Genomic DNA, 23,328 nt, shown 5'->3' with positions numbered 1-23,328 from the left:
GGAGTAAAAGTTGAGAAACAACAATGTTATTGTTCGTATGTTTATTTTCATTCTAATCGATAAAACGGAAAATAAACGAATGCAAATGCTCGAACGAATAAAAAACTGCAAGATTCGAAACGGATCTTCTTTTTCTCCTCTCTACTGTTCCATTTTGAATGCGCGTTTCAAGGCGGCTCTTTCCAAGTTTCACCCACCTTTTTATTAATTCTTGGCCCTAGTAGTAATAGTAGTGTAGTAATTTAATGAATTCCACTCCTTAACCGCCTAGTTTTGTTGTTTTGTTTTATGTTCTGCGTTTTATGCTGTTTCTTATCCCTCTTACGTCTTAAATAAAAGTTTGACAATTCAATGGTTATGTTTTGACTGTTGTCTTCTGTTTCTCTCGCTGCCCTACCGCCACCGCCACCGCCGTCGCTCGCAATCGAAACGAAGGAACGCAAATTTCGCACCGAACAGGGAGCCCCGGACGAACGGGCGGTAGAGTTTTTGTTCTGGCGCCGCTTACTTCTTCTCTTCGTCCTTGTCCTCCGTTAAGCCCGGCATCGCCTCGTCGTCCGAGTCATCCTGGTCCTCGTCGAGGTCGTCGAACGAAAGCTTGTTGTCGTTTGCCGTTCGCAGCATATCGTCCAGCGACATTGCGTTATCGCCTTCCTCTGGAAAATAAAATAAAATCGTTAGCAAGGTTTGTCTAACACAGTTACGACCATTTTTACAAACCTCTTTCATCGTCCGAACCCTCATCCTTCCACCGGTTGAAGTCAACTTTGAGCCAGTGCGGTTTGGTTTTGTCGTTCGTCAGCTTTGGCCAGTACGACGCCTTCGTGTCCGCCTTCGAGATGACGAACTCGATGCACCGGCTGGTGTTTTTGCTAATGATCTTGTCCGGGTTGATTTTGCTGTAGAAGTTGATCGTCACCTCGTGCGTCTTCTTTTCCGGCAGCCCGACGCCCTTGAAGTACATCGTGTCCTCTGTGAACCTGCAACACCGGAAACGATTAGAAAACTTGACTCTAAAAAAAACAAAAACAAAGCTCGACTCACTTGAAGTCCGGATTAGGGCACTCCACGTTCAACGTCAAGTAAAGCACGTCGTTTCGCTGGGCCCAAACAGCAGGCGGCGGGGTACTGGAAATTGAAAGACAAAAATAACAGATAATCAAAGCATCTCGTTACTAGGACGGCCTGCCTAGATTGTAAAAAACCATTTCCCTTTTGTAACTAATTTGCAATCACAAACAGCACAAACACAGCTTTCTAGATCATTCTGGATGTTTTCTTGTTTGTTAAAGGTTATGAACACGGTTGTCTCATGGAAACGAACAGAGGCAACTTTTGCTCGGAGCAGCCTCATCGAACCGAATAATAAAACCACTCCGCAAGAAACAAGAAGACTGCGAAGGGCGTGAACCGCCCTTTTAATCCGCCACCCAAACACAACCGGAAGCAAACCGCCCCTTTCGAGCCGATAACCCGGCGGAAACGAAGTCCGTCTCTCGCAGCAGCAGCACGCAGCAAATGCCGACTAGGATCGATAAAAATGGACGCCGTAAAAACACGCGAGTTTCGGTGTCGGTCACTAGGAGCGGCTTGCGGCCGGCGTTTTTCACACTTTTTCCCGCAAATCATACTTACACAATTTCCGTAGACATGATTAAATCTAGGGTTGCAGCAATTTCTTAACAAAGACTACCGAATTTTCCGGGATTTTCCACCAGTCCCAGCAGCAAACGAGCTCGTAACTCAACGCGTAACTTCTTCGCACTGTCTTTTTTGGGCTGAAAAGGAAAAAAAAGAGCACTTGCCGGCAGGGATGCCAGATAGGTTTTGTTTAGATATCTGCGCAAGTACACTCAAAGTAAAAAGCATCCTTTTTCCAAGTTCACCCGTCGTCACCCTTTAAAAGGGTATCGAAAATAGAGTTATCTAAGCCCGAGCTCACGCACACTAGCACCCCATTTGTTTTGCTGGCGGGTACAAAATTTAACCTCAATCTTTTTCGTGTACGTACACGCAATACATGCGCAAGTAGATAACTATATGTACTAAATTTGACATACACTGAAAACCCAACCATGGTAATTGCTACCATATTGTAGGGTTAAATTGAGAACACGCACCGACGTATTTTTGCTGAAAACATTCCGTGCTTGGATTCACTGATTAACGCAGTCAGTTTTACCTAGTTTTACTATGTCGAGAGCGGTATGGTAATTTTAACCCTCCAATATGGAGAGAATGATAATGATTTCGTAATTGCTACCATGGAATTTTGTGGAAGCATGGTACATTTTACCATATTTGCGTTTACTTCCACCAAAAAGCCACAGTTAAATTAATAAGCAGCATTTTTAGCAAATGTTCTTAAAATTACCATGGTCGGGCGTTCAGTGTACACTTTTAAAAGTGTGACGCAGGGTGAACTTAAAAAAGGATAGAAAGTATCCTTTTTGAGGATTGCAAGTACCCTTTTGAAGGATACTTTTGATTTTTAGTGTATGGTTGATAAGTCTGTGAACGCAGCAGTGATGTCAACCATCGCGGCGCTCATTTTTGGTTCGCGGCACATTTTTCGTTTGTGGTGCTTTTCAGTTATGGAATTCGACAAAATGGTGTTCGAAGCAATTGTAGAACTCACCAACAGCAACATTTCTTCAGAAAATTGTATAGCTTTAAAATTCATACGCAAAAAGTTACAAGAAGATTTCAGACCTCAGGACCAATGGTTCGCGATGCTTTTGTTTGCCTAACGCATTTTTGGTTGTAACTTTTTTTTTGTATTTGTTACGTCCGGATGTGAACCGGAAGGAAACAGCGTTGTACCAAATATGGAGACAAAACTTTATTTGCTGCTTGACTGTTTGGTTGCCAACGACTGAATGGTGAAAAGTGTGAAGCTAGCGAACGATGTTTGCTTAGATTGGTTTCGCTAGGTTGCTGGGTTGCTAGTCCAGGGTGGTACAACAGTATTCATCAAAAATTAACACTATGTTCAGCAAAGTTGTACGATTTGGTGTGTTCTACAAGCCCTTCATACACAACTTTGTCAAATTCCGTAACTGAAAAGCACTACAAACAAAAAATGTGCCGCGAACCAAAAATGAGCGTCGCGATGGTTGACATCACTGGAACGCAGTGAATAGAGAAAGATAGAATTGCCATTGAACGTCATTTGTCAGTGTGCGTGGAACTCGCATGAAACTGAAAAAATACCCAGTGCGGCACTAGAGTTTCAGTTCCTAGATGGCGGCGAAACTCGTGCGGAATTAGCGCGAGTTTCTTCAAAGAAACACTTTGACAGCTCTGAGTGCGGCACTCAGTATGGAGCTAGCCCTTAAACGAACGCACCATATGGTGCCCGTGATAAACTCGGTGCACGAATTTAGAGGCTGATTTACCGCGTGTCTTTTTGGGCAGTCCGCGCAATTTGTGCAGATCAAATCAATATCTTGAAAGGCTTAGTAAAGATAAGACAGAATTTCTTACACTCAAGTACAGATGAGCAAATGGTCACGCCTGGCATCAGGGACGACTGACAAGTTCGCTTCTGTCAAAGATTCGCCATTTTAGCACGGGCTGTTCGTCCGTCACAATTTTTCCATCGTGATTGTGTCGCAAGCGCAAGTTGCGAGCAAGGTATTGTTACTTAACTTATTGGAAAAAAATAATTCTGGAAAACAATGTGTTCTTGCATATAAAAGTTTCTAATCGTTGGTGGTCTTCTTGCAGGGACAGTCAACGAAAATATGCTTCGCTCTGCCGCCGGTCAACTTTTCGGTGTCCTCCGCGGCACCGTCGGATTGACCACGAGCCGTCTCGGAACGGCCGGAGTGGTCCGTCACTCGCACAGCGAAGAGAGCGCCGAGGACTTTGACTCCCGCTATGAGGCGTACTTTAACCGCCCGGACATTGATCACTGGGAGGCCCGCAAGGCAATGAACGACCTGCTCGGCATGGATCTGATTCCGGACCCGAAGATTATGAACGCCGCCCTGAAGGCGTGTCGTCGGCTGAACGATTACGCGCTGGCCATCCGCTTCCTGGAGGGCTGCAAGGACAAGTGCGGCAACAAGGTCAACGAAATCTACCCGTACCTGCTGCAGGAGGTCCGACCGACGCTGACCGAACTCGGAATCGATACCCCGGAGGAGCTGGGCTACGACCAGCCCGAGTTGGCCCTCAAGTCCGTCTTCGACACCCACTAAGAAGGGGGAGGTGGGACGTTGTTTTATGGTCGCGCCGCCGGTCAAATTTTGTGTTAAGAATAAAGTGTGTACGGTTTAGATCCGGAATTTGCAGAAATTGGTAATGGCGCGGTTATGTAATCATCATTCGTATGTCGTCGTCACTCTGTGCGAGGGGCAGACGGCGAAAAATCAGTAATAAAGCGATGGATAGTTCGAAAATGTTTGGCTTTGCTTTTGTTTCTTGTTCGAGATTGAGAAAACCAAACTAGGAAATAAAATCAAAGGAATCTTTCCTTTGTTCAACAAAGAATAGAAAAGTAATCCTAGCAGGCTCAATCAAGGGTTACATGTTCGTCTCCAAAACGACTCTCCGAACAATGCATACAATCCAGATTTCCAGATTTTAAAATTCAAGTAATTTTGCTTATTTTGCAAATTCTGTTTAAATTTACAAGAAGAAATTGTTACTAATATAGCTATAAAAATGTTATCAAAGAATAAATAAACCTTAGTTAAATTAATGAATTCCATGGAAAATTTCACAGCAACCCAGTCACGAAATATTCTAGCAGAGCTGGTTCTGTCAGAATCCTGCAAGAACGGTAGAACATTTCTGCTAGAATGCTGTAAGAATATCCCACTCTGTAAGAACTCTGCTAGAATGCTGCTAGAACGTCCTGACTGGGAACTGGACAGAAAGTTTAACTCGATGCTGCTTATTTGACATTTCGTTTACGTATGTCAAAAATACCTTTCGCTACCCTACAATCAGATGAAAACTGTCACGGCACGAGTTGATTGAAGATTGAAAGAGTGCGAGGTTGTGGTCGTGGAAGTCAAATTCATATTTGCTAGTGACAGTGCAAAAGAAAACGCAGAAGGCTTAGCTTTGAGGTATTTTTGTTCAGTTTGTTTTGCAGCTGTTACCACATTCTATCGTGCGTTCATTTTTCTCCTCAACAAATGTTTCTCCGCAACCGCAGCTCGCCCTCTGGTTTGATAAGGAACGTTTTTCAACGCGATCATAAAAGCAGACTCCCGCCGGCCACCGGAAGCAGTCTGACCGGCCGCACCATGGCGAACGAAACGGTTAACAAATTTGACCTCCCCAAACGTTATCAAGGGTCGACAAAAAGTGTTTGGTGAGTAACTCCAGGAGGTTGTGCTTGGTTTGGAGGCTTCTTTTCTAAATACTGAGATTCTTGTTTACTTGCTCTAGGGTTGAGTACATTCAGCTGGCGGCGCAATACAAACCGCTGAATCTGGGCCAGGGCTTTCCGGATTATCACGCGCCAAAGTATGCGACGGATGCGCTGGCTGCGGCCGCCAACAGCGAGGATCCGCTGGCCAATCAGTACACGCGAGGATTTGGCCACCCCAGGTTGGTCCAAGCGTTGAGCAGATTGTACTCGCAGCTGGTTGGACGGAACATTGATCCGATGACCGAGGTGCTGGTTACGGTGGGAGCTTATGAGGCGCTCTACGCTACGATTCAAGGCCACGTAGACGAAGGGGACGAAGTCATCATCATTGAGCCCTTCTTCGACTGCTACGAACCGATGGTGCGAGCGGCCGGCGGAGTCCCGCGCTTTATTCCGCTGAAACCGGTAAGCCAAGCGGCGTTGCGTAACACACTTCTTGTTGATAACAAACTCCTTATCTCACTCATCTCAGAGAACGACCGAGGGAGTAATTTCCTCCGCCGATTGGGTTCTGGACAACAAGGAGCTGGAAGCGCTGTTCAACGAGCGGACCAAGATGATTCTAATCAACACACCCCACAATCCGCTCGGCAAAGTCATGAGCCGCGACGAACTGGACGTTGTGGCGAAGCTGTGCCAAAAGTGGAACGTGCTGTGCGTTTCCGACGAGGTCTACGAACACATGGTATTCGAACCGTACGAGCACATTCGAATCTGCACGCTGCCGGGGATGTGGGACCGGACCATTACGATCGGTTCCGCCGGTAAAACCTTCTCGCTGACCGGGTGGAAAATCGGCTGGGCGTACGGACCGGCCTCGCTGCTCCGGAACCTTCAGATGGTGCATCAGAACAGTGTTTACACGTGCGCCACCCCCATTCAAGAAGCGATTGCCGTAGGATTCGAAACGGAGCTGAAACGCCTCAACAGTCCCGAGTGTTACTTCAGGAGCATTTCCGGCGAGCTGATGGCCAAGCGGGACTACATGGCATCGTTCCTGGCGAACGTCGGAATGAATCCGACCGTGCCGCAGGGCGGATACTTTATGGTTGCCGATTGGTCTGCGCTGGCCGCAAAGGTGGACCTATCCCAGGAAACGGACGCCCGCAAGGATTATCGGTTCACCAAGTGGATGACAAAGACCGTGGGGCTGCAGGGAATTCCGCCGTCTGCGTTTTACAGCGAACCGAACAAGCATTTGGGGGAGGACTTTGTGCGGTACTGCTTCTTCAAGAAGGACGAAAATCTCCAGAAGGCGGAGACCATTCTGAACAATTGGAAAAATGGGGGAAAGTGAGATGTGTTTACTGTTATATTTTTCCACACTGCGAATTTATTTACAAAAAAAAAGCATTTTCCCTAGAAACATTGAAGGGAAGTAAAAACAATAAACGAATTGTGATTTGAGCAACTTTGTGTTTAAATAAGAAGGTATGGCTACGGAGACGGTAGAATATGTACCAAGATAAACAAATTAATCCACCACTTTGCATCTTTTCTGGTCTATTTCCATTTCCGACACGCCACGCGCTCCAGATACTTGGTATTGGCTCTTAGAGTTGGTTCAAGAGGGCATCGCCTTGCTACTGTTTCCATCTAAAGTTACAAAGCTTCAGATATATTAGCAGCTATTCGCATGCTTGCTTTGGCTCTATCGGGCGTGGCACGAATCATTCTAATAAGCTTCGCCGAAAAGCCTTGTTCTAGCATACACTTCCGCCTTTGAAGTCGATAAACAAAATGGTGTGTTTGCATGTTATTCCCTCGGAATCTGTCACTGATTGCTTCCGGAACAAATCCTTCCAACCGCCGACCCAGCTCAATTTATATTGCTCAGTTTTTAAGTTTCTACATTTGTAGAATTATCTTCTAGCATTTTACCAAAGATATGAACTTACTGTCAGCGGTTAATAAATGGCATTCTTTTAGTCTATTTCCAAATAACTTGATAAATCGACGGATTCCAGCCGCTATTGCTTCCAAAACAGCTGGATCCCGGAGATTTCCAGCAAAATGTCTAACGTTATGCAAACATACCTTTTTTTTAAACACACGTCCAACAATCCCTACTTCATTGCACTAGTCGTTGTACCAGTCCAGGAACAACAGCGTAAGCGACATCACAATTAGAAAGAACAGAACCCACACCCGAAGACCGGCATTCCGTTGGATTGCCTGCTTGATTTGCTCGTTTGCGTCCTTGACGTTTTCGGTTGTCCCCACGACGATGTTGGCGATCCGGTCAATGTCAGTCTTTTGCAGCGAAATCTACGAAAATTAAGCTGTGAAAGCTTTCTTCCCGGAAGGACGTTTGCAGTGACGCTTACCTTTTCGGTGAAAATCTCCTGAAGATGGGCGATATCGACCACATTTTTCTCGATTTGCTCAACCTCTTCCGACAGGCCCTTTAGCTCGTTGTACAGCTGGACATTCTCCGACTCGAATATCTGTAAAGGAAGCAAATTAACCAGTTGGACTATAAATTATCAAAATACCCAACGAACCTGAATATCTTCCGGGCTAAGCTCCTCCTCGTCCTCTAGGAACGAACTGCTGTTGGCCAGTTCTTCGTCCTGCGAGATCACCTTCGCTCGCGACCCCTCCAAGTACTCGGAAAACTCGTCCGTATCGTCATCCGTTTGCGCAGGTGTCCGCCTCCCACCGTTCTCTTTCCTATGTTTGTCTTGTCCATTTCTGATGTCCAGCGGGGACGACAACTTGGACAGCGCACTCGACCGGGACCGGTTGTCGGCGTCCAGTTTAAGGAATTTATAAGTCTCCAGCTCGCGCTGGATCCGGAACTGTTTCTGCTCGTTGGCAATGTGGTGCACGGCACTCATGTACGCGGACAGGGCATCGATGACCAGGTCCATAAATTCCGTCATCTGCTTGCTGCGTTTTGCCGTGCGACATTCCGTCTTAAAGTCGTTCAACATGTTTGTGCAAATCCGGATGATATTTTCCGACTCCCGATCGATCACGTCCCGCTCCTCGTCGGTCATTTGGGCGGAACTCTTCAAGTGGTAGGCAAACTGCATATAGGCAGCCCGATTTTCCACTAGCAAATTTTTAAGCTGGGTAATTTGGAAGCGAATTTTCTTGGCCTTCTCCGAAAATTCATTGTTTGGCTTTTTTGATAATATTCGTGACTTTTCCAACACTGGGAACGTATTGGCCGATGATTTTAGACGCACGGTTTTTACTGACGCTTTAAATAACGATGTAATATCCATTTTAACACGATTTTAATGCATTATTCTAAAACTGGTTCCAACTTTTACTGAAGAAAACGACACATCATCGAATGTTGTGACAGAAGCAACAAAAACTTTTTGTTTTGTTTGATTGATGTCAGCGTTGCCATCTCTATTTGTTTCAATTTCAATAAATTCCTTTGCACGCTCAATCTAAATAATTCAAATTTGAAGTTTAATGCAAAATAATGCAAAATAATTTGAAAGTAATTTTGTTTTTGTCATTTGTCTGTTTACGCGCGTGGAGCGTGGAGCGTCGAAAAACTCGGTTTTTATTTTCAAAAAGTCATAGGGGAAATAAACCCATTTTAAGCCTAATAAGCGGTCGTGTTTGAATGATGCTGGATAATCTGAAGTGTTCCTTGAAATTTTCTAAAACCAAGTACACCAACGAGTAGGTCAACTTTTTGTGAACATTTCTGGTTATTTTAACTTTTAGTAAAAGTTATTCTATTCCTTTTATTATACGATCAGCACCTCGAACGGAAACGACCAGAGTCTCGACCCGAAACTTCAAACACGAACAAAAGCAGCGAACCGAAGATTGGCAATGACGTTTTGGAATTTTGACAGTTTGGAACGCATGAATTACCCCATTGTCGGTTTCCCGCATGGGTGATGCGGAAATTGTTGCACATGACTGATGTTGGGAATTTTGCAACTTATTTTAATTTATGCTAAATTTCAAAATTTAAACACGAATCTACAGCGAATAGATGTGAAAATTAAAGATGCACTAAAGGTACGATGTGCATTCTTGATCAGAATCTCGATAAAAGAGGTTGAATTGAAAAATAATAATAAAACAAATTCTGGCCTAGAATTTAACGAAATTTTGTCTGTTTTGTAACACTTAATGTTATTGCACAATGGTTATAGATTTTTTTCACAAAAAAGAAATTTTTTCGATTCGTCCACAAACAATCCCATGTTTGTAAACAAACGACGCCATATTTCCAATGTTGTTCGGTAGCTCATATCAGGCCATCGCCGGGGCCCTGGAAACGACCGTCGGCTCAACGACCGACGAAATAGGCGGTGGACCAGATGCGGGCATAAAAATGTCAAAACCTTGTAATAACGAACTAGGGGGCAATTACCACCACTAGTTCATTAATTAAAAATTGAATAAAAACCAGAACTTGAGACTATTGGAGATGAGAGAGAGAGAGAGAGAGATGTAAAGATCTGCAACTGCTCACATTTGACGTGGGGAAGGAGAATTGTACCTACCCTTTCACAATCCTGGTTCGATTCAGCAAATCGCACTGTCCTGGCAAAAAAAATCACAAAAGATCGTCGCTTTGGGTTATGGGAAAAGTTGGTTATTTTACTCAGAAAAATAAGCTTTATCGCTGTAAACAATAATATCAGCAATCTAAGCTTCATTTTAGAACCCAATTCCCATTTTAATATAAAAGCAAAATAAGATGTTCTAATAAACGATTAAAAACGTTGCTTTAATTGGGTACTAAAGCCCTATGTAAATTTTTATGTAAAACGGTAAAAAACACGATAAAAACCATTTTTAATCACTTTTTTCCATTTTATTGCAAAAAAAAATTACAGGACAACATTTTCTCGATGGATCAACTATGGTCCCCTTGGAACGAGCTGTCAAGTAGGAGCTTTTCTGTCAAGAGGGACCACGAGGATAATTTTTCAAAATTGATTTAAAAATCAATTTTAAACTCTTTGTGGTCGTACAAAGGGTCATTGTACTCAGAAAAATAAGCTTTATCGCTGTAAACAATAATATCAGCAATCTAAGCTTCATTTTAGGACCCAATTGATACTTGATCATCCAAATTCAATAAAACATTATTTCCGTCGTTTTATTTAAGAAAAACAAACATAACTTCTTTTGAAATCACCAACGTCTATATCACCCTGCTGTCATTGAGGGGGACGCTTCCCACATTGACTGGGCAGCCCGCCGGCGGTTCGCTGGTGGACCGCCAAACCGCTCTGGCGATCCGCCTGCGTTTGATTTGGCGGACCACGGGCGACCCGCTGGTGGATAAAATTTGCAACAATTTGGCGCACGATCAGTTTTTTTTATCGTGACGTTGGTCCGCCAGCGACTCGCCCCGGGGTCGCCCAGGTTTGCCTTGAAATGTTTCACCCGCCGTTCATCCGCCCCACATACGCCGTTTTGTATGGTTCAACCGCCCCTATAGGATGGTCCGCCAGCAAGTCGCCCTCGATACGCCTCCCATAGAAAGTTCATCCGCCTAAAAAGCCCCAACCGCCGCGGCTCGCCCTCGACCCGCCTTTCATATACGGTTCGTCCGCCCCTGTAAGATGGTCCGCCAGCGGGTCGCCCCCTATATAAAGTTCATCCGCCCAAAAAGCCCCAACCGCCTTGGCTCGCCCTTGATGCGCCATTCATATACGGTACAGCCGCCCCTGTAGGTTGGTTCGCCAGCGAGTCGCCCTTGATACGCCCCCCATATTAGATTCATCCGCAAAAAAGCCCCACCGCCTTGACTCGCCCTTGATGCGCCTTTCATATACGGTACAGCCGCCCCTATAGGATGGTCCGCCAGCGAGTCGCCCTCGATACGCCTCCCATAGAAAGTTCATCCGCCTAAAAAGCCCCAACCGCCGTGGCTCGCCCTCAACCCGCCTTTCATATACGGTTCATCCACCCCTGTAAGATGGTCCGCCAGCGGGTCGCCCCCGATCCGCCCCCTATATAAAATTCATCCGCCCAAAAAGCCCCAACCGCCTTGGCTCGCCCTTGATGCGCCTTTAATATACGATACAGCCGCTCCTGTAGGTTGGTTCACCAGCGAGTCACCCTTGATACGCCCCCCATATAAAATTCATCCGCCCAAAAAGCCCCAACCGCCTTGGCACGCCCTTGATGCGCCTCTCATATACGGTACAGCCACCCCTGTAGGTTGGTTCGCCAGCGGATCGCCCTTGATACGCCCCCCATATAAAATTCATCCGCCCAAAAAGCCCCAACCGCCTTGGCTCGTCCTTGATGCGCCTTTCATATACGGTACAACCACCCCTGTAAGATGGTCCGCTAGCGGATCGCCCCCGATCCGCCCACTATATAAAGTTCATCCGCCCAAAAAGCCCCAACCGCCTTGGCTCGCCCTTGATGCGCCTCTCATATACGGTTCAGCCGCCCCTGTAGGTTGGTTCGCCAGCGGATCGCCCTTGATACGCCCCCCATATAAAATTCATCCGCCCAAAAAGCCCCAACCGCCTTGGCTCGTCCTTGATGCGCCTTTCATATACGGTACAACCGCCCCTGTAAGATGGTCCGCTAGCGGGTCGCCCCCGATCCGCCCCCTATATAAAGTTCATCCGCCCAAAAAGCCCCAACCGCCTTGGCCCGCCCTCGATTCGCCTTTCATACATATTTCATCCGCCCACGCAGAATACCCGTTCAGGTTCCTTCAGGATTCTGATAGTGTTTTTTCAAGTTCATCTAAAACTGAAAAAAACATAAAGTGCCTTATATAGAAATGCAGATCTTTGTAGATTCTTGTGTGCTAAAATTTAGAAATAAAACAAAAATATGAAAAAAAAAACATAATTTTCAAAAAAAAATTGTTCTCAATAGGGGAACTATACCCTTTCTCAGCCTATTTCTATCATCGGCCTATCAGCACTTTGATCATGAATTACAGCTTTTATAAAGTGTTTTCGACTATTCTGAAGTAATAAATAGCTCAAATAAAAGTGAGCAAGCAACTCTCCATTGTTGATACATCTGAAAATGTTGATTTAATAGCGGAAAACGGCAAAAGTGATGAGAATGGGTCGAACGGCTTAGTGTGATTAAAATGGGTATATTTCCCCTACATCTTACGTGCGTTGTTAGTTCACTGAGGTGAAATGATGAAAAAAATAAAGAAACAAAATAATATATTGATAAGCAAACTTGTTGCGAAGATTTTCCATTTCCTGCAAATAAAAATAATTCTTTAACTAATTCTTAAAAACTAAATTATTTAAAATGTTCATGTACTATTGGTACTTACATATAAACAGTCAACGTATTGAATGTTAACAATTCATACTCTAATCTAATAAAACACAAGCGCAGCTAATCCGAAGAAAGTATCCTAGTAGATTACACCCCATGTTCTTTCTTGTCATTCAATTTGATCATATATTGTATGGGGGAATGGTAGATATGAATATAAAAATAAATCTTACAGTGAAAAGATAAATACAGTAAATTTAAAGATGATTCCGGGAAGCTGCAAAACAAACAACTTTATTTAAAAAGACAAATGCTCCAGATGGTTCCATTGCTGAAAGAAAAGGAATAGGATAAGGAAGGATATAAACATTTAAATAAATCATCTAGTGAATAGATAAATGTAGGCATTAAAATTGAAGAAGATTCCCGGAAGCTGGAAGAAAGATAATTATATTTTAAAGACAAATTCTTCAGATGGTTCCATTGCTATTTCAGTAACTGTCGTTAGTCCATGAAATTTGATCATATATGGTATGGAGGAATGGTAGAAAAAAGGACAAGGAATAGGAATGATATAAACATCCAAATAAATCAAATGAAGAATAGATAAATACATATAAGCAGTTCATTTATAAATGATCCAGGAAGCTGTATAAAAAATAAAACAAAATTTTTAATGATATTGTTGCCGCTGAACTGATAATTGAAAATAATTGAAATGACTTCCTACCCATGTCCTGCATCATGCACACCTAAAAAACGTCAAACAAAAGAAAGACAAAAATCGCTGCTGCACCACTAATTGCCTCCACTGCTGGCACTGAACCCGCAACCTTTGGAGTGTTAACATTCACACAAAAACATTAACATTAATTGAGTAAACATTGGCACAAAATCCGCTTTGTAAATGCCACCTCGATACTCTTCAAGAGGTTTCCTGGGAAAGATATACTTTTTACCAAAATGTACACCAAATTTCCATACAAACATACAAATAAGAACAAATCAAATCATAACAACAATGAAACATATCAAATTCTAAGTATTCCAAATGTTTGCACATCTGCCAACAATATTTCTAAGGGGTGTCACATAAATTACACCAACAATAACGATTATTCTTGCAAAACAACCTTCAATCACTATTTCAAACGCACTTTCAACTGTTTGTTTACATAAGTAAACAATCTAAACAACACAACACTTCTCCCAACACAAATTTAACAATGAAAATCAGCAGCCGCCGATTAAAAACAACACCCACCGAAGCTCGTTGAAAACTGACTGAAATGTCAAATTCGAAATAAATTCCTTCAGATGCAAACCGCCACGGCAATCAGCCTTTGGCTCGCCGCGGCGGTTGATGGGCGAACGATATTGAAACATTTCAGCGATCAGTTTGAACCGCCCAGGCGATGCGCCCATGGCACGCCAAGGCGGATGGAGGGCGGACGAAATTGAAAAATTTCAAATGTCAAATTTCAACCGCCCAGGCGGCCCGCCCTCGGTTCGCTAGGGCGGTTCTAGGGCGGACCACACGATCAGTAACGGCCGCCGATGCGTAACGTCCGCACTGAGTTAATGTGGGTTTGTTCATGATGCTTTTTTTTTCGTCACGAGGTTTATGTAGTCTTTTGTTTGACAGGTTGATAGGGCTATATAAACAGGGACTGCTGATGGCAGAGATTTTGTTTATGTTACTTTATTTAAAATCATGATTAAACAGACTTTACTGAAGTAACTTTTGCTCATTTTTGGTGGCGAGGTAGCTTATTAGGAGTACTTTTAGAATATGCAATAACCCAGAAAGTGTCAAAATGTACATGATGCCTTTTGAAATGTTACCGGCGAATTGAACTTTTTCACAAATAAACAATCAATTACAATTACTCCAATTGGGAACCCCTAGGTCTATCCACGACCGTTTCCAATGACCGTGAAAAGATGCCAGAAAATCGAACTACCAGCTAAATCCACAATACAAGCATTTGAAAAAAATATTTCCAAAATGAATTCTAATCGAACGAATGCATTGGGCCACGCCAAGTGGTGACATGTGTCATCTGGCTTGTATTTCAAATTTTGTATGGCAATTTGTATGGAAACTATAAGGGCACCAAATGTGAGGTATAGGGCACTAAATAGCACTAAATGAGCATTAAATTTTAGCACAAAAAAATCAAAATGGCGACATGTGTCATCTGGCTTGTATGTATAGACCCTGGAATAAAAGTTAAACTTTTTTTTATGTTGGCCAATATTTTTTTTAGGAGTTGATATTTTTTCGTTGAGTTAACTTTGATAAGCGTGCAAGAAGCTGGAAAGTGAAACACTCTTGCTGGAACTGGAACGCGGCCGAAACTGGAGTCTTGCCGCTGACTGACTCGCTCGCTGCACTTCTTCTCGTCGTTTCAGTCTGCTCCCGACTGTTTTCCGAAAACGACGTGTGCGTGTTGTTCGGTGCTCCTCCCGGTTTCGGCAATACGAAAATAAGAAGACGTTGATTTTTTTTCTTGCTCCGCCGGTGATAAGAAGACAGTTGTCCAAAATGCCCACCTACCACAAGCCGGAATCGAAAACCATCCAGGAGCTGAAGGACGTGGCCCACAAGCTGCGAATTCACTCGATCAACTCGACGCAAGCCTCGAAATCCGGGTAAGTTCCGATGAAGTTGGGAAAAGAAACATGGTTCCAGCGAAAAATGTGACCGCGTGGAAATTATGCGCCTTTCACCCGGCGGCACGCCAGGGCCGTATTCAGTGAATCTAGATTGGGGTTCCTTCGACTTTCACTTTCGCGTTTTTTGGCCTCGCCGGCATTTAAAGGGTTCCGCCGACCGGTTCAAAGTCTTTCGGCTGGACAAAAAAAAACCGAGCTGCCTCTTGAACCGCACTCGGCACAAAAACGGCTAGAGGTCAGTGGGAGGTCAAATGGACGCGGGCACATACGACACGATTATTGGCTGAGCCGGTCGTCGATCGCGCTGACTTAGCTTAACCTGGCCGTGGCCGTTTGCGATTTTGTAATCGTAAGTTCGTAAGTCTTGTTTTTTGCTCTGCTATCACTTTTTGCGCGCAGATTGCGTTTTTCTGTTACTGAACAGGGAAGATAGTATTGCATTATCAAATGCGTTTGTGTGGGGACTTACAATTTAATTATATTTAATATGATAACAGCACTGTTAAGCTATTGCACATGATAATGATTCATGTCGAGCTGCAGTTATTCCTCTGACGACACTCTAATGTGGATAGATCATGCTGACATGCGAAATCTAAGCCGATAGAGAGAGGGAGCCAAGTGGGGTAGAATTATGACGACAGTACCGTGCCCACAACCGTGAGCGTAAAGTGACCTTTTGGTTGGCCTAAATAGATCAATATCAAGCCAAGTATTGGGTGGCCTGCGGGTGATGGGACTGAGTTTGGTAAATTGCTAGACCTACAGATTGCAATATTGCTAGAATATACCAATGACCGATGCTTAGTTTGGATGTTTTGCCTTCCTCACCTAACTGAGGAAAGGCTATAAAATCACTCATAAAATGAACTTCGTAATTCAACCTCGTAGAAAAATAATAAAGGAAATTTCAACAATTTTTAATACCTGAAATTTGGAATATCAAAATAAGAAAAAATATGCAGAACATTCAAAAATTTCAAAATTCGAAACCAGAAAAATTTCAAAAATCAGAAGTCGAAATTTCGAAAGTTTTAAAATCTGAAATAAAGAAATCGGAAATACACATTTACGAAAAACTCAAAATTCTATCATCTCATCATCTTTAACGTGAAGACTTCCATCATTGTCATGATTTTTCGTTCAAAGATATAAATTTTGCGTCGCTTTCAATATTTTGACAAAATTCCTTCAACAAGTTGTTTAGAATAGTGCCCTACACATGCTGATACCTTTTGGTAACGATTATCCCATTCCTTGTAAAGTTATGGAAATCGTCATTAATCAATGTTTGCCAACTAGGACATCAATGACTGTGCCACAAAATTATATAAATTTTGAAGCACAATTGATTTAGATCAAAAATTCCTTCAGTGGCTTCAAGATGGCAACAACCGGCACATGCTGATTCCTTTTGGTGCTGAAATTCGTTAAATTGAATTTAATACACAATATTTTAAAGTGATGATCAAATTTCTTCGAAAATGATCAACGGCTTCACCTTAAAGCTATTTTTTTTTCAAAAAAATAAATAATAACAAAGGTCTGGAATGAAAAATAAGGAATTAAAAAAATTAAGAATTGAAAAAAAAAAATAAAAAAACTTACAAATTTAAAAACATTAAGAATTTAAAAAAAATAATAAATTTAAAACATACGAAATTTCTCTATCCTATTTCTACATCCAGCTGGGGTCACGCAAAGAATGCGCAACATTTCGATGCCTCTGTGCTCTCTTATGCTAATTTAGATAGGAAAACCAGGAAGCTTAGTACAAAAGGCATCAATTTCTTAACCGCGTTCCTTCCGATCTGCATAGTTTGCTTTAAAGATAAAGCTTTAAAGTAGTTTTTCGAGGCAAAATAAAAAATTGCCCTTCACACCTTAAGTGACGTGATGGAAGCAATGGCGTCTATGCGAAGTGTCCCTTCACCCGCTACAAATTTCCGGTGCTGTGGGGGAGGGTAACAATTTTATTATATGCGCTGGTATTTGTAGCACTAAAATTAGTGCAAAAAACTTATGCACGTGGGTGAACAGGCTATAGAGTTATCTACGTGCGCATGTATTGCGTGTTTGTACACGAAGGGTTTTTAGGTTAAAATTTGTACCCGCCAGCAAAAACAAATGGTAAGCTAGTGTGCGTGAGATCGGCCTTAGATAGCTCTATAGAGTTATCTAAGCCCGATCTCACGAACACTAGCACCCCATTTGTTTTGCTGGCCGGTACAAAATTTAACCTCAATCTTTTTCGTGTACGTACACGCAATACATGCGCACGTAGATGATTATGGGAACATCCATGAAAAACTGCGGAAACTGAAACTATTTTAATCCGGAAACAAAAAAAACAACTTTATTACCAAACGATAACTTGATGTCTATAAAAAAAAAGCAAAACAGTTAGTTTTTTAAGCATTTGAAATTCCACAAGTGCAGCAGGCAGTACAGGTTAGGTACTCTATTCCATGTTTGCCAAAACTCTTGAACTCTTCGCAAACCTTACTAAACACAATAGCTGTAAAGTAAACTTAAGCTATCTCTTCTCTGTCCTTGTGCAGTGACTTTTGCAAAGCTACAAAATGTTAATATTTTACACAACTATCGCGATGTTTGCGGCGGTTGATAACACAACCCGACCTCATCGTCGGACGTTACGTTACACATTTATTTCAGCTTCACTGATTTTTTGTTACATACCTACCTACTAGCTTCAACGTTCAACAGTTATTGCCGTAATCGAAACCAGACAAAATTTTTGAGGGCGATTAATTAAATCACTATCAGATCTATTGCCCCTTGGTCGTCTCTCTCTTTTTGGTGTCACGTAGTCCGTTTTGAACATTGTTGATAAAAAAAATCGTTTCGTTTTTATTTCTTCTTGCAGCCATCCGACATCATGCGCGTCGATTGCCGAAGTCATGTCCGTGTTGTTTTTCAACACGATGCGGTACAAGATTTCCGCGCCCCGTGACGCGTCCTCGGATCGGTTCATCCTGTCCAAGGGCCACGCGGCGCCGATTCTGTACGCGGCCTGGGCCGAAGCCGGTCTGTTTCCGGTGAGCGATCTGAACAACCTGCGCAAGATCGACTCCGACCTGGAGGGTCATCCGACGCCGAGGTTGAACTTTATCGACGTCGGAACAGGTTCGCTGGGCCAGGGTGTGGCCGTGGCCTGTGGAATGGCCTACGTGGGCAAAAACATTGACAAGGCCGACTACCGGACCTATGTGTTGGTGGGAGATGGTGAGTCCGCTGAGGGATCGGTGTGGGAGTCGCTGCACTTTGCCGGCCACTACAAGCTGGACAATCTGTGCGTCATTTTCGATGTGAACCGTTTGGGACAGTCTGAGCCGACTTCGCTGCAGCACCAGATGGAAGTTTACCGGAAACGGTTGGACGCGTTTGGATTCAACGCGATCGTCGTCGATGGTCACGATGTGGAGGAGCTGTGCAAGGCGTTCTTCGAGGCTTCTTCGACCAAGGATCGTCCGACGGCCATCATTGCCAAAACGTACAAGGGAAAGCATTTCCCCAAGATTGAGGATCTGGAGAACTGGCACGGAAAGCCGCTTGGGGACAGTGCCAACACCGTGATCGAGCATCTGCAGGGTTTGATCCGTAACGCAGGACCGATTCAGATTACGCCTCCGTCGCCGCAAAAGGACAGCGCCAAGAAGGTGAGCATTAGCAACGTACAACTTGCCACTCCTCCCGCGTACCAGCTGGGAGAGTCCGTTGCCACTCGTCTGGCTTACGGAACGGCCCTGGCCAAGATCGCCATGAACAACGATCGCGTCATCGCTCTGGACGGAGACACCAAGAACTCGACCTATTCCGATAAGCTGCGTAAGGCCTTCCCAGACCGGTTTATCGAATGCTTCATTGCCGAGCAGAATCTGTGCGGAGTTGCCATAGGAGCGGCCTGCCGTGATCGTACGATCGCTTTCGTGTCCACCTTCGCCACGTTCTTCACGCGTGCCTTCGATCAGATCCGTATGGGTGCCATCTCCCAGACGAACGTCAACTTTGTCGGATCTCACTGCGGTGTGAGCATCGGCGAGGACGGACCCAGCCAGATGGGTCTGGAGGACATTGCCATGTTCCGTACGATCCCGGGAAGCACCGTGTTCTACCCGTCGGATGCCGTTTCTACCGAGCGTGCCGTTGAACTCGCGGCCAACACCAAGGGCGTCTGCTTCATCCGTACGTCCCGCCCGAACACGGCCGTCATCTACGACAACAACGAGCCGTTCCACGTAAGATCCGACATCAACGTCATCCATTCCCTATACTAATCATTTTCCGTCCCACAGATTGGCAAGGCCAAGATCGTGAAGCAGTCGGCCAACGACACGGTCCTGCTGATTGGCGCCGGCATCACGCTGTACGAGGCACTGAACGCGGCCACAGAGCTGGAAAAGTCGGGCGTCCACTGCCGCGTGATGGATCCCTTCACGGTCAAGCCGATCGACGGCGAGGCCATCGTCCAGCATGCAGCCGCGTGCGGAGGCCGTATCGTCGTCGTTGAGGATCACTACAAGTAAGTGCCCACCAACTCTCAATCATACTCTCTCTCTCTCTGTACTAATCGCGCATTTCCTTTTCTCTTTCCAGGCAAGGCGGTCTGGGCGAAGCGGTCCTGTCGACCGTGGCCGGCCAGCGCAACGTGGTCGTGAAGCACCTGGGCGTGGAGGAAATCCCCCGCTCGGGCCCACCGACGGTGCTGATCGACATGTTTGGAATCTCCGCTCGCTGCATCGTGGCCGCGGTTAACGATATTTTGAAGCTGTAAACGCAACTCTTGCCCATGTAGCTGTGGCGACAACAAGTATGTAATGGTTATTCACTTCCCTGGGTCCCCCAAGCTTAAAGCTTACATTGATTCACCCCGCTCCGTAAAATTGGACTTATCGTATACATTCCCCAATGAAATTGATTGCAATTCCCTGCGTTGAAATACGTTCCTTAGCTGTTAAGATGAATTGAGAAAAAGTTTTTCCTTTCCTGTTGTTTGGATCATTGGTACGTTTACTTATTATACATTGTTCCGCGAAGCATTTAATAAATTTTGTAACAAAAATAATTGAAAGCATAACCTGGTTTATTACAAGATGACAGTCCTGAATTCTTCTAGGAAGGTGGATGGTAGATGGCGGGAAGGAGTTAACTGAACACCGACAAAAATTTGTCAGTTCAGCGCGCGGTCCGATTGATCCACAGAGCCAAATGCAGATCTGGTTGAATTTTACTAAATTTTCGTTGAATTCGGCCCCCAAAATTAACCCAAATCTGACCTTTGTCAAATGACCCAATTACCCACTTACAGTAATTCCTGAAAAGGTTTAGTTTTGACGGTTTGACGAAATCTGTATGATTTTGAATGATTACACTGACCTACAAAAATTGACAAAAATGACTACGCAGGCTCAACTCGAGGGGAAGTATAAAGTTTGGGTCCCCAGAATCACGTGCGCTTTGAATTTTTCAAAAATGTTTAGACAGGGCCGAAAGGGTTTACTCCAAAGTTTGTATAGAGAATTAGGGCGGTTCGTCGTTGTTGCATGCAATATGTGGGAGAAGCGAACAGCACTAATTCTCCATACAAACGTTGAAAAAAAAAAACCATTCGGCCCTGTCTAAATATTTTTGAAAATTCAAAATGTCGAATGACGAACAACTTTTGCGAGAAAGAGAAAGCAGATTCTGATGCAAACAATCCAACTTCTGTGGCGCTCAGAGGTGTGAATGTGCTAGTAATTTTTGACTAGAAAGCAAAGTCTCGGCCCGAAACTTCAAACACGAACAAAAGCAGCGAACCGAAGATTGGCAATGACGTTTTGGAATTTTGACAGTTTGGAACGCATGAATTACCCCATAGAGATATCCACGCGCGAGAGTGTGTTAGTTTGTAACAAAATTTACACGCAGACATAGGCAAATCGAGTAGAATGATTCGTCTGTCAAAATCAGCTGTGTCCTTTGTTTTACCACGAGCACGTGGTAAACAGCTGGTGTTTACAGACGATTGGTCTACTCGAATTGCCTATGTCTGCGTAAAAAAAGTGTAAACAAAATCAGCTGCTTGGAATTCAGCCAATCACAATCGTTCAAAACCAAAACAATACTTCAAATACAAATACTAGCACAGAATGATGGTGTGCGTGAGAGAAACCGTGGAGATCTCTATTATCGGTTTCCCGCATGGGTGATGTGGAAATTGTTGCACATGGCTGAAGTTGGGAATTTTGCAACTTATTTAAATGTATGCTAAATTTCAAAATTTAAACACGAATCTACAGTGAACTGTTGTGAAAACCAAAGATACACTAAAGCCACGATGATTTGTTGTGCAATCTTGATCAGAATCGCGAAAAAATAGGTTTAAATTGAAAAATAAAAATAAAATAAATTTTGGTCTAGAATTTAACGAAACTTTGTCTGTTTTGTAAGACTTAATGTTATTGCACAATGGATATAGAATTTTTTACAAAAAAGTAAATTTTCCGGTTCGTCCACAACCAATCTCATGTTTGTAAACAAACGACGCCATTTTGCCAATGTTGTTCGGTAGCTCATACCAGGCCATCGCCGGGGCCCTGCTAGAAAGCCTAATGGGGGGGAACAAAAGTCACAAAACCGAAGATGACCACTAAAAATAGACTCTTTACAATGTTTTTTTTTGCAAACCCAAGATTCGGTTGAAATTTTATTTCATAAATCCAGAGTTTTTTTTTTTTTTTTTTTTTAGCAGGCCAAGTGCGAATGATTCTGATGATACCTCTTCAGTTGACGCTCAGGCGAGGAACATCCTGGAAGGAGCGTCACTGACTACGTCCGTAGTCCTGTTAGATCATTTCTTGATCAAGACAGTATAGCTCTGGTTCCTTGCAAGTGTCCTATTTTCTTACCTCCACGTTGGCTTGGTTTTCATGATGACCTAGCTGGTGGCCTGTGGAAACGGATCGTAAACCTTTGACCACCGCGGGTCAAAGTCGAGACGGCTAAAAGAAAGGGGCGCGACAATGTGGGAAAGGGATGTAATTTGTGATTGTAGACGGTATTGTTTTGATTCGCAGTATGTTGAGTCAACTGCTGTGGATGTACCTGAAACATCGCACAACGGGGTTTCTCTTCATTCTATTTCATCTACCACCTATCTTCTGTTTATTTTGTTTCACTGATTTTCTAACGCGGCTTCTGTTAACTTCTGTTTACTCCATTTGATTTCGATTTTACTCATTTGATTCTCTTATTTCTCAACGCTTTTCCACTCTATTTTAACAATTGATGCTGCTGTAACAAACTGTCTGTTTTTCCTTAATTTGGCAGCGATGTCAATTTTGTTTATCTTTATTTATCTATTTGAATAATTTTTCATCTGCCCTATAAATTGCACTTAACACCTTAACCACATTGTTACCTCTTGTTATTAACTATTGTTAATTTCATTATCTACTTAATAAATTACTATCTTTCTTTTACTATTGATTCTTTACATAGTATATTTCTTTCACTGTCCATTGTTTTCAATCTTCACCCTTTTCTTCAACGAGCCCTTACTCAATTTTTGGAATGATCAAAGAATTAACACAAATATTACTATTGTACTTTTGAAAAACTTTTATAAAATGCTTAGGACCAAAAATTGTAACAATACACCGCGACAAAAGAAATACCAACATATAAACACGACTCAACACTAGGAAAGATTTCAGGAGAAAACAATACACAGTAAATAACAATTAGTTTTTGAATTCAATCTAAAAATAAAACAGTTTTTGCTTTAATGAAAGTTGTTAGGCACACTTTAAATGGTTAGGCGCTTATACTTACATCAAACCCTACGTAATGTACCACCCCCGGCCGAGTTAAAATGCGTAACCGGAAAAGAAGGTGTGCATGCCTGGCACGAACACTCAATGCGTGTTCTAGCGTGCTGCTCGTACTGACTCAGAGCAAGGGTGAGATGTAGGTGTAAGGGCAGTGCGTGTTCGTCGGGAACCTAGTGCATAAGATCGGTCAAGGCCCGTTCTTACACTGAAAATTGCGAATTG

The 23,328-nt window shown here is 43.5% G+C and overlaps 5 protein-coding genes across 6 annotated transcripts; 3 read left to right on the top strand and 2 right to left on the bottom strand.

Moving 5' to 3' along the window:
* Positions 1 to 26: 26 nt before the first annotated feature.
* Positions 27 to 1,794, bottom strand: LOC6039956 (uncharacterized protein CG16817). Its single transcript, XM_001849397.2, has 4 exons — positions 1,636 to 1,794; positions 1,045 to 1,128; positions 721 to 980; positions 27 to 656 (listed from the first exon to the last, which is right to left on the bottom strand). The coding sequence occupies exons 1-4, from the start codon at positions 1,650 to 1,652 to the stop codon at positions 505 to 507; spliced, it is 513 nt and encodes a 170-aa protein (XP_001849449.1). The 5' UTR covers positions 1,653 to 1,794; the 3' UTR covers positions 27 to 504.
* Positions 1,795 to 3,478: 1,684 nt separating this feature from the next.
* LOC6039957 (cytochrome c oxidase subunit 5A, mitochondrial) lies at positions 3,479 to 4,410 on the top strand. Its single transcript, XM_001849398.2, has 2 exons — positions 3,479 to 3,636; positions 3,730 to 4,410. The coding sequence occupies exon 2, from the start codon at positions 3,747 to 3,749 to the stop codon at positions 4,203 to 4,205; it is 459 nt and encodes a 152-aa protein (XP_001849450.1). The 5' UTR covers positions 3,479 to 3,636; positions 3,730 to 3,746; the 3' UTR covers positions 4,206 to 4,410.
* A 520-nt stretch (positions 4,411 to 4,930) lies between these two features.
* Positions 4,931 to 6,800, top strand: LOC6039958 (kynurenine--oxoglutarate transaminase 3). 2 transcript variants are annotated; one of them, XM_038254959.1, is made up of 4 exons: positions 4,931 to 5,081; positions 5,171 to 5,329; positions 5,407 to 5,794; positions 5,862 to 6,800. In XM_038254959.1, exons 2-4 carry the CDS (start codon positions 5,262 to 5,264, stop codon positions 6,684 to 6,686), a joined length of 1,281 nt encoding a protein of 426 aa, XP_038110887.1. In that variant the 5' UTR covers positions 4,931 to 5,081; positions 5,171 to 5,261; the 3' UTR covers positions 6,687 to 6,800. The 2 variants fall into 2 exon arrangements, with proteins under 2 accessions (XP_038110887.1, XP_001849451.2); XM_001849399.2 differs by lacking the exon at positions 4,931 to 5,081 and having other exon boundaries at positions 5,088 to 5,329.
* Positions 6,801 to 7,398: 598 nt separating this feature from the next.
* LOC6039959 (syntaxin-18) lies at positions 7,399 to 8,715 on the bottom strand. Its single transcript, XM_001849400.2, has 3 exons — positions 7,894 to 8,715; positions 7,717 to 7,836; positions 7,399 to 7,657 (listed from the first exon to the last, which is right to left on the bottom strand). Exons 1-3 carry the CDS (start codon positions 8,620 to 8,622, stop codon positions 7,469 to 7,471), a joined length of 1,038 nt encoding a protein of 345 aa, XP_001849452.2. The 5' UTR covers positions 8,623 to 8,715; the 3' UTR covers positions 7,399 to 7,468.
* A 6,274-nt stretch (positions 8,716 to 14,989) lies between these two features.
* LOC6039960 (transketolase-like protein 2) lies at positions 14,990 to 20,357 on the top strand. The gene is made up of 4 exons (XM_001849401.2): positions 14,990 to 15,247; positions 18,159 to 19,530; positions 19,588 to 19,814; positions 19,889 to 20,357. The coding sequence occupies exons 1-4, from the start codon at positions 15,141 to 15,143 to the stop codon at positions 20,064 to 20,066; spliced, it is 1,884 nt and encodes a 627-aa protein (XP_001849453.1). The 5' UTR covers positions 14,990 to 15,140; the 3' UTR covers positions 20,067 to 20,357.
* The last annotated feature ends 2,971 nt before the right edge of the window (positions 20,358 to 23,328 follow it).

The sequence above is a fragment of the Culex quinquefasciatus genome, chromosome 2 (genome assembly GCF_015732765.1).
Source record: "Culex quinquefasciatus strain JHB chromosome 2, VPISU_Cqui_1.0_pri_paternal, whole genome shotgun sequence".
Classification (NCBI taxonomy): domain Eukaryota; kingdom Metazoa; phylum Arthropoda; class Insecta; order Diptera; family Culicidae; genus Culex; species Culex quinquefasciatus.
This window is presented reverse-complemented; position numbering and strand designations above follow the sequence as displayed.